This window comes from Paramisgurnus dabryanus, chromosome 2, assembly GCF_030506205.2.
Source record: "Paramisgurnus dabryanus chromosome 2, PD_genome_1.1, whole genome shotgun sequence".
NCBI lineage: Eukaryota > Metazoa > Chordata > Actinopteri > Cypriniformes > Cobitidae > Paramisgurnus > Paramisgurnus dabryanus.
Window position 1 is genome coordinate 25,678,477 of NC_133338.1, and position 9,695 is coordinate 25,688,171.

Consider the following 9,695-nt stretch of genomic DNA (forward strand, 5'->3'; position numbering starts at 1 on the left):
ACAACACAGAAGCTAAATACTTTAATTCGGAGATTTGGAACATAACATTAAATGCCTGGAAAAAGTTTGCTTTTTAAGAAGTTCCAGCTCGTGTGGGGAGTGTTTGTTAACTTTGTGTACACGGATTTATTTGGAAAGAAGTCGATGCTGAATTTGCAGAGAGACTGTGATTAAAAGCACCACTTATATTGGATCTGACAACAATGACACAGCATTATACACAGTAAGACATTTTACTTTATTTAAGTTACTGCGTTTCACTATTGCTTTGTTAGAAGAGATCGCTTGATATGTCTGTTGTAACATCCGTGTCTAAACACGTATGTTTGACTGTTTTAATGTACTAACAACATTAAACGATTAATAAAGATACACCACTTAACAACACGACTGTAATTTAACGGTAGAAATATACAGTGTTATTTATAAAGAAGGATTTATCAGCCGCAGTTTAGATTCTGATGCCCGTTTACTGTGTTGTATACGGTAATTTAGGCGAGTTACGTTTGAAAGGTCAAACACTCAACAAAGCTTATTTTTTATCATATAACTGTGGTATTTAACATTACGTGAATGTAAAAGCAACCTCACAAGCACAATCGAATTATACAAAGTTATTGATAAGGATTTATTAGCCGCAGTTTAGATTCTGATGCGCGCTTACTGTGTTGTATACGGTAATTTAGTCACGTCGAGTTTTGTTTCTACTTTAATATACGTATTGTCATTTATGCGTATCATATTTAGCACCCAGAATCTTTTGTGGCTCAAACATATTTGTGTTCGGCTGCTATTTTTATCACATTAATGTTTTTAAAACATTTCCCCACATGTAATGACGGGGAATGAAGCCGTCCAATCATAGCAGTGGGTGTTTACGTCCAGGTCTTCAATGCGGCCCGCCCCTTCAAACGAACCATTTCTCCAGACAGCCACTAATCTATGTTACAAAATAGCCTATTACTTATTGTTTTTGATGTTTTTGAATGTAAAAACCACGCGGACATCAGAAGTAGACATCAGGCAACAGTATAAAACAATAAAATCGACAAATTCACCGCCCCTTTAATACAAATACTTTGTTTATTTTAAAAAATACAGTGAAGTGGGTAATTATCAATAAAAAGAAATTAAGAGCCACCAACCTGTATATTACCCTTTATTATTTTAGGTACACTTGGGTACATTAAAACAGAACCCATGTCTAATTTTCAAATGCATACAATTATGTTAAATACAATACAATTTTGATGCAAGATGAAAAATTTATGCTGAAAAAAGTCAAAACAGTCGCATTCCTTGATCAAACAGGATCAGGTTATTTCTTTTTTTTTTTAAATCGATTTGTGGCCTTAAAGAAACGATTTTTAATCAACCACGTAAAAAACCCTTAATTAATCGAAAAATCGATTGCCCAGCCCTAAATTCAATGTAAATTGAGGACTTGAATTGAATTGTAATGTAATGTAAAAAGCTCACTGAATTCCATGCTGAATGGCGCACAATCTTTTGGATCTTTAATATATCTAATTGCTATTGAAGTCAAAGTTTAATGTTAAGTGCACAAGTATAAAAATACATAAATATATAAAACTTAAAGGGGCCATGGCATGAAAATGTTAGCATTGCCACTGTAGGTGTGAGCCAAAAGTAGTCGTTTTGGGTGTGTCCTTTAACATGCAAATGAACGGATGAAGTGCAAACACTGATCACAATGATGGTGGTTTGATGCAATTCAAACCCAATTGTGCTGTCAATAATTTTTTCTCTTTGTCTTTCTGTCTGCACTAAATGCCAGTGCTGTGGTTGGATTGTGCAGATTAAGGGGTGGTATTATTATAATAAGATCTCCTTGTGACATCATAAGTAGAGCTAAATTTCAATGACCTGTGGCATTTTTGCTAATATTTTCATGCCATGGCCCCTTTAAAGTGTTAAAAACTCCACAAAAAAAAGCATATAAAGAAAACTTTGACCTTACTTGGTGGTCATAGAATGACTGCGTCATAACATCTGACGTTTTATAACCAATTTGTCTTATTTGTTCGAAATCTGATAAAACAACTAATAAACTAATAAATTGTCTTGCTTAGCCAATACCTGTAAACTGAAAGACTGCGATAAGAGCCACAATTAAAAATTTAATGGCCACAATAAACTATATAAATGACCATATTAATAAGAAAACATATGAACATAATTTTTACCTTAATTTATTTATTATTCATACAGTGACACATATAAAGTTATAAAGTTCAGATGACAGAGATTTTAGTTTTCTCTGATTTGACTCTAATACATTTTTTACTTTTAATACTTTTTAATTTTTAAGAACCTGACAAAATTTCCATCACAGTGATGAAAATGCATTCATAAATTCTTCTAGGTCACCCACATAAAAATACTCCATACAAAATACGCTATATTTACGATGCATTTACTGCATGCATTTGCTTTGAATTACTACAGTTTCCTATAGTAAACAGTAAAAAGCATAATACAGTGCTTTGTCATGTGGTGAGGTTTCATCATAGCTCCAGCTACCCTTGACAAATGTCATCATTCTCTGTGCACGCGAAACAATGGCCCATGTCCAGGAATGATGACATCAGCAGTCTTTAATGCCAACTCTCGGTTGATCTCTTGTACCTGGGGGTTCTCACTCAGCTCCCTCCAGGAGTCCTCATCATGGCAGCGTTCAAACAAGTCCCCTGCAACAAGGACCGTACCTTGTAAGGTTCCTTTCACTAAGACACTGACATCTCTGCCTGTGTGTCCAGGAGTGGGAATGATTGATACCTTGTGGATGAAGTGCAATGCAGAATTAGTGTCTTTCAAAAACAGCAACAACAACAAATACATTGCTATACATATTTGACCAGTGACTATTATATTTAGTTTTTTTTATTGTTTATTTTCCTATTTCAACATACATTAGCTATAACCTGCATTGTGAGTTTTATACATGTATGGGTTTCATACGAAGTATCAATAAATGTTCACTGGAAGTAACAACCAGTGATGCCCTGTATAATAAGCCTGTTTACATACTTGTAGGGCTGTGCAAAAAATCGACTGCGATTATCATGCGCGTGTCATCAGTAAAGCCGGTTCCGTGATTAGTATTAAATCGCCATCAGCTGCTTTCAGATGGAGCGGCATTTATTAAACAGACCCGTAGTTCACCGAGAAGCTAGGCAAAATCGGGTTCATAATCGAGGAAAATCGATTCCGATTTTCTATGCGATTTTGCCTAGCTTCTCGGTGAACTACGGGTCTGTTTAATAAATGCCGCTCCATCTGAAAGCAGCTGATGGCGATTTAATACTAATCACGGAACCGGCTTTACTGATGACACGCGCATGATAATCGCAGTCGATTTTTTGCACAGCCCTACATACTTGTATGATTTAAAACTTACACAGTCATCAATAGGGTATGGTTGTCCCTCAGCTAGTTGATTTGGCAGATATCGATCACCCACGCTTATGTCACATCCCACGATTATTTTGGCGTGTGGAAACAAACCCAAGTTTCCCACGTGGTCAGAGTGACCATGAGTCCCGACAACTACAGCCACAGAGCCTGGTGTTAAACCTTTCTCCTTAAGTTTTACGACGAGAAATTCTCGATCCCACGGGCCCCCGGTGTCTACTAGAATAGTTTGTGGCCCTGTTATTAACGTGATGGTACCGTCAGCTTTAAACGAGCCGTCTGTTTCAGCTCTACAGTATCCCTCTTTCAATACTGAAATGCAGTACGGTTGTCCTGGAATTTCGGAAATGATGTCAGATTCACTTTTTCTTATTGAGCAATGCTTATCCATTTGAATGTTGTGTTCATAAAGTAAGCGCTAAATTGTACTTAAGATAAACAAAACATGTAACACATTCAAGGTTTCATTTTCAACCGGACTTCGTCAGCTACGGAAAGTCACTGAAGACAAATATAATTTCGGCGTTTCGCTTTCTCGCTTTATCCGCATTATTAAACAATTGCACCACCATCTGGTGAGAAAGGGAACCCATCAACCTAAGATATTAGAAAGAGCTTTATATTCTCAAGTACGCTGAAACTTGAAATATCCAGTGCAGACATACAAATACAGCATATGTATAAATATTTAAGCGAATAAGTGGCGAAACACAAGTCACGTTTGTGTGATATGTGGCTTTTACTAAAAAGGGGAAGAATTACACTGACGGACGATGTTGCGTGACGTCACGGTTTACCATTAGCATCATGGCGGCATCAGAGGCACCTTCGCAAACATCATTCATGGATCCTTTCAAAGATGTACTGGTTAATTATTTAATGCCAGAAAAATGCTTTGACGAATTTTTTTTACAGTTCAATCTTCTGCACGGTAAGACTTAATGCCACTAGTTTAAGGGCAACTTTACACATGAATGAAGGACATTTCAGTGCTTCCTAGTTGGGGTTTCTTATTTTTTTGCAAGGAAACAAAACATATACATTTACAACAAGACATCAATATAAACCTAAAACAAACAAACCAATAAATAAATAAAGAAAGAATACAGCGAGTTTGCAGTTTACAACATAACGTTATATGGCTATACACTTCCTATTTGGCGTTAACAGTTACTGCAAACAATTATATGACAGCATGCATTTCTCTCCTTTTAGCAACTTTCGTTTTTAACCACATTAATCATATCTTATAAGGTCTTGTGATCATGGACAAGTCTAAATAAACTGCACATGAGGCACTTTAAAATAACGAAACAAATAATCATGAATAAACATCTATTATGCAGCAAAGATTAAACGTAGATATTGTGCGATTTGAGCTATTATATGTTTACAAGTTTTATTTATCAAATGAATACTCGTTGAAGTCAGTAAAGTCAACAGCTTCACTGCTTTATTACACTTGTTTGAAGTTAGGAGGCGGAACTACAGCAACATACACATGGCAAAATCTTACTGGATGCGTCTGTCCTGTGTTCGTTAATGATCGGGAGTTTCCGTAAATCTGTTAGGAATGGGGTCTTTGGTATGACCATCTCAGTTTATCATGACAAATTTGTATGCAAGTGTTTATACAGTCATTCAAGTGTATGTTTTTTTTTATTATTTAAGTGTTAAAGACTTTTTTTACATTTCACTTTACATTCTTTACATCCCAACCCCTTCTAAATGGCATTTAAAAAAAGGTATTTGAATATAATTCATATAATTCACTTCCTTTACTTATATTTTTCTATTAACTACAGTGGAATGTCTAAAGATTATTATCAGCAAAGGCCTAGGCATTGGGATTATCCTTGGCTCTGTATTAGGTAAGGAAAAGTCTGTCATCACCTTTACAACACACACACACACACACACACACAATACAAAAGCATTTTAACACTGCTATTTTCGTGAATGTTTCTTAATAGTGAAACTACCTCAGATTCTCAAGCTGATTGGTGCAAAAAGTGCTGAGGGACTGAGTTTTAACTCTATACTACTGGAGCTGTTTGCGATCACAAGCACCATGGCCTATAGTATAGTCAACAGTTTTCCTTTCAGGTACATGCATTTAAAATGACACACAGGCCTAGTATGTTTCACGTATAATGGCATTGCTGTGTGTTTCTTAGCTCATTACATGACATTTTATTGAATCCTTTTATAAATATAAAATTTGCAACAAATTGTGATTCCAGTGTTGTGTTTATTTCTGTGTTTTTGTATTTTACAGTTCCTGGGGTGAGGCTCTTTTCCTTATGCTTCAGACAGTGACTATCGGGTTTCTCATTCAGCACTATGCAGGAAAAACCTTCAGAGGTAAAAAGACACTTTCAGTTATACTTTAACGTTACTGTTTCTGTGATTCTTGACTGAATAGTTTTATACATCATGGTGCACTGTGCTTTACACCCATTTGCAGGTTTGGGGTTTGTGATCGTCTATTCTTGTCTGCTAGCAGTCCTCATCTCTCCCTTGACCCACAGAGACATAGTCACTACCATGCAAGCCTCGAATATGCCAGCAATTATCATTGGACGGGTAAATATGTAACCATGAGAAACAACCCTGTTCAACAGTTAGCCCAGTTTATTCTAAATATATTATGTGATGTTCTTTCTCTTTTTTTTCTTTTTAGTTAATTCAAGCTGGTACCAACTACAGAAATGGCCACACTGGACAGCTGTCAGCCATTTCAGTCTTTCTACTGTTTGCAGGCTCTCTAGCACGTATATTCACTACAGTGCAGGTATGAAATCAAGTTGTATATTTAGATATTATCATAGGTTCTAAAAGACCTGCATTGGCATATTATACAAAAGTAGGTCTGTGGAGCAGTGACCATATTAACAATATGTGTCTTTTGTCTTTGTACAGGAAACGGGAGATTTCCTCATGGCTGTCACTTATGTCATCTCTTCTTTCTGTAATGGTGTTATTGCAGCTCAGGTTCTTTACTATTGGAACAGCACATCTGCCCTTAAAAAGAAGGCCGAGTAGAAGAAAGGAAGACAGATTTGGAATTCAGTATTAAACAACTGAAAGGATCAGATGTCTCCCAATCAAAATGATAGTTTGAGTAAAACTGAGCTATGTCCCTTAATCGGTTATAAATGGCATTTATTTTTGTCATATCAGTGCGACTATAAATATTGAATAGATGCACACTTTCACATATTCCAGTTGCCTGAAAATGGACCAAAAATCCACTATACTGTTTGGGGAGGGTCTGGAATTTCTTTTATAATAGTACGCCGTTTTCTTATTCTCTCTTTGTTGTTGTGGTTGTGGGTTATGAATTAGGCGATTTCTTGGACCATTAGCTAAGCTCAGGTAGGGGAACAACAAGGGGACAAGTATTATTACTTTCAACCCTAAAAGAATCAATCTACATGTTGTTTTAATAAAGCAATCATTATGCATTATTTTTGACATTCTGTCTCACAGTAATGTCCTGACTGCATATTTGCTAAAATTCATTGTTTTTTGCTTGTTAACACTTCACCTCTGCTAAAAGCGGATTGGATAGACAGTTGTTCACTGGTAAATTTAGCTCTTATTTATTCAGTCTCTGTACAGTACAAATTGATGATTAAAAGAATCTATACGTATAAATATTAACATCATCCCATGCTGATTAAAGTCCTGATAGAACCTCAGAAAGGACCTGCTATCTCTTTAGGTAGTGGATCATTATGTTTTTTCTTTTTGTGAAAGCAAATCATACAGCATATTTTACGGTCTTTCAAATTATGCAAAACTGGTAACATACCTTTATGGGTTGCACAGAGACTTAAGTGAGTCTTCTGGGTATTCTGTTTAATTTTAAATGTCACATAATTGTTTAGAGTCATATAAAGTGACTTGTATTGTCATTCAATGTACCTAGGTACATTATAAAAAATATGATATAAAGCACTTTTTTTTTCAAAGATTGTATTATTCAACCATTAAGTGCAAGTTTGAATGATAAAAATTGCACATGATATATTAGTGACTTTATTTTCTTCTTTTTTTTTATGTGAATATCTCACAAATTGGTGTATAAATGTCAAAGTTGCAGCTTACTTTTTGATAATTGCCTTGTTCTCATTACTATTTTTTATTTATTGTAGAAGGTGACACAAATGATTGCAGAAATATAGAATGTTATGTTTATTTTTTAAGTTATAACTCTGTCGTCACCTATAATGCAAGGCTACAATTGTCATACTTATTCATACCACCAGAGAGAGGCAAAGAGTCAGTGCTAAAACAAATGGTATGTTTCACTGTTGTTGATCTACTATATGTGACACTGTCTGTGAAATCCAGCTTAAAGTCTCATAATCTAATAATGAGATTTATAAGCATCAACGTTTGATTTCACTATGATTCAGTCACAGTCTTTGAGATTTCCTTACTCTATCAATATTTATTATTTTAAGGTTATATTTTCACACAATGTTTTTTACACTATGAAGCATAATTTAAACAACAAAAATAAAATATTAACTTGTTTTTTACAGGGATGGGCACATGATAGCATTACGTAGTTGCTGCATTAATGCTATTGACATGATGTAAAAATATTTTGAACAAAACTTTAAATTACTTCTTTTATCAAACTAGATTTAGATTTTTTTATTAAGAAATAGCTAAATAATATGTCAAAAACTGTCTGTATTTAGTCCTCATGTGTGTTTAGACATAGGAGTTGGTATAATTCTGCCTGTTCTGACATCCGATAAAATTAAAGACATTGATTATTCTGCCTCATTTTGAGGTAACAATAAATTTGCCCATTCATTAATGTTTTAACATGCACCTTGCAATCATTTTTGAGACATGTCAGTTGAACAACTTTATGTGTCAACTGTAGAAGAATATGTTTGCTGGTAGTCTTGAGAAATTAACAAAATATTAACAACCAGAATAAATGTAAAAGGGACTCCGTTTTTTAATATGAGAAGTTAATATTGGTAAAGTAGGGCAGTTAGAATTGTTTATAAATTTCATTACTTATCTTTGGGAAGCAAATTTGGGGGTGAGAAGAAGAAAGGCGTAAGTTACATTTTTGGTGAAATTGAAATATGAAAGCTCTTGATTAGCTCTTTCTGCTGACAAAAGGACACAACCCTGCTTAAAAAAAATAAAAACCATCACAGAAATTGTAATGGTTTCCATTAAAATACAATTAGGAACAATTAGCTTTTACCATTTAAACAACTACAAAATTACTTTTAGTATTGTGTTTTGAGACATTTTCCAATAGGATTCCACCAATAGAACCCAACACTACCAGTAGAGACCCACAGAGACCATAATAGTTTCTGTATAGAAATTTCTGTATTAGAATTTTTGTAATGGTTTCTTCTGTTATTTTTCAGCTGGGAAGTGAATTCTTAATCAATTTGAATTTAAAAAAGATTGAAATTATTACAAGAAGTATGATCAAACCATGCTATTTTTTTTGTTCTGAAGTTGGTGAGATGTCACTTACACCCCTCTGGTTCTCACCCCTCGAAATAGTCAAAATAGTGATTTCTGACTTATTTTGGCACATCACATTGGAACCAAACTGCACTGCAATGGAGTTCATGAAGGTTAAATGAAGGGCCAATGACATACCTATTTTACTTTCGAGTTTAGCTTTCTATAGATAATTGAATAAACCAACACGCCATTACTTTAAATCTTATTAAACCTGGTCTTGACCTCTCTTTTAAACCTTTTTGAATACTTGGGTAATTTTAAATGTTGGATGATAAAACCTTCTCCAGTTAAATAACAAAATTTTTTGCACAACTGGCTATTTACCAACAGTTTTGAGCCCCACCTGCAAAAATACACACCCCTGTTAAAAATCTTGGTGTCGTCTTTGATTCTGATCTGAAATTTGACAAGTAGATTATATGCTGTTGTGAAGAGAAGCGCCGTGCAACGGAAAGCTATTATAATGATTGCAATGCTTTGTACTTTTTATTAGTCAGGTATTAGTCAGTCATCTGTGTCTTGCCTGTTGACGTAGACCAGAGATACTATGGTTGGTGACTATAGTCTACATTTGAAGTGGATCAAGACCTTTCATAAAAGTTGTCTTACAATATTGAACAATACGTTTAATTAACTTTTTTGATCTACTTAAAATGTTTATGACTGTGTTTATAAAAATCTGGAATCTGAGGGTGCCAAAAAAAACACACACAGAAAAAAATCTAAACATTGAGAAAATT

General features: G+C 34.6%; 2 protein-coding genes across 2 annotated transcripts; one reads left to right on the forward strand and one right to left on the reverse strand.

Annotated features, from left to right (window-relative positions):
* Window positions 1-1,081: 1,081 nt before the first annotated feature.
* mblac1 (metallo-beta-lactamase domain containing 1) lies at window positions 1,082-3,931 on the reverse strand. The gene is made up of 2 exons (XM_065248837.2): window positions 3,422-3,931; window positions 1,082-2,799 (listed from the first exon to the last, which is right to left on the reverse strand). Exons 1-2 carry the CDS (start codon window positions 3,824-3,826, stop codon window positions 2,560-2,562), a joined length of 645 nt encoding a protein of 214 aa, XP_065104909.1. The 5' UTR covers window positions 3,827-3,931; the 3' UTR covers window positions 1,082-2,559.
* A 286-nt stretch (window positions 3,932-4,217) lies between these two features.
* On the forward strand, window positions 4,218-8,209 carry mpdu1b (mannose-P-dolichol utilization defect 1b). Its single transcript, XM_065248839.2, has 7 exons — window positions 4,218-4,366; window positions 5,241-5,306; window positions 5,409-5,541; window positions 5,714-5,799; window positions 5,903-6,021; window positions 6,119-6,229; window positions 6,358-8,209. Exons 1-7 carry the CDS (start codon window positions 4,243-4,245, stop codon window positions 6,478-6,480), a joined length of 762 nt encoding a protein of 253 aa, XP_065104911.1. The 5' UTR covers window positions 4,218-4,242; the 3' UTR covers window positions 6,481-8,209.
* Window positions 8,210-9,695: the final 1,486 nt, after the last annotated feature.

What these genes read in the sequence shown, in the direction of transcription:
- mblac1 (XM_065248837.2), bottom strand. Translation starts at nt 3,826, where the DNA reads ATGGATAAGCATTGCTCAATAAGAAAAAGTGAATCTGACATCATTTCC. An exon ending in CATACCCTATTGATGACTGT is followed by an intron (nt 2,800 to 3,421) that starts GTAAGTTTTAAA and finishes TTCATCCACAAG; the next exon opens with GTATCAATCATTCCCACTCC.
- mpdu1b (XM_065248839.2), top strand. Translation starts at nt 4,243, where the DNA reads ATGGCGGCATCAGAGGCACCTTCGCAAACATCATTCATGGATCCTTTC. An exon ending in GTCAACAGTTTTCCTTTCAG is followed by an intron (nt 5,542 to 5,713) that starts GTACATGCATTT and finishes TGTATTTTACAG; the next exon opens with TTCCTGGGGTGAGGCTCTTT. An exon ending in CAGCAATTATCATTGGACGG is followed by an intron (nt 6,022 to 6,118) that starts GTAAATATGTAA and finishes TTTTCTTTTTAG; the next exon opens with TTAATTCAAGCTGGTACCAA.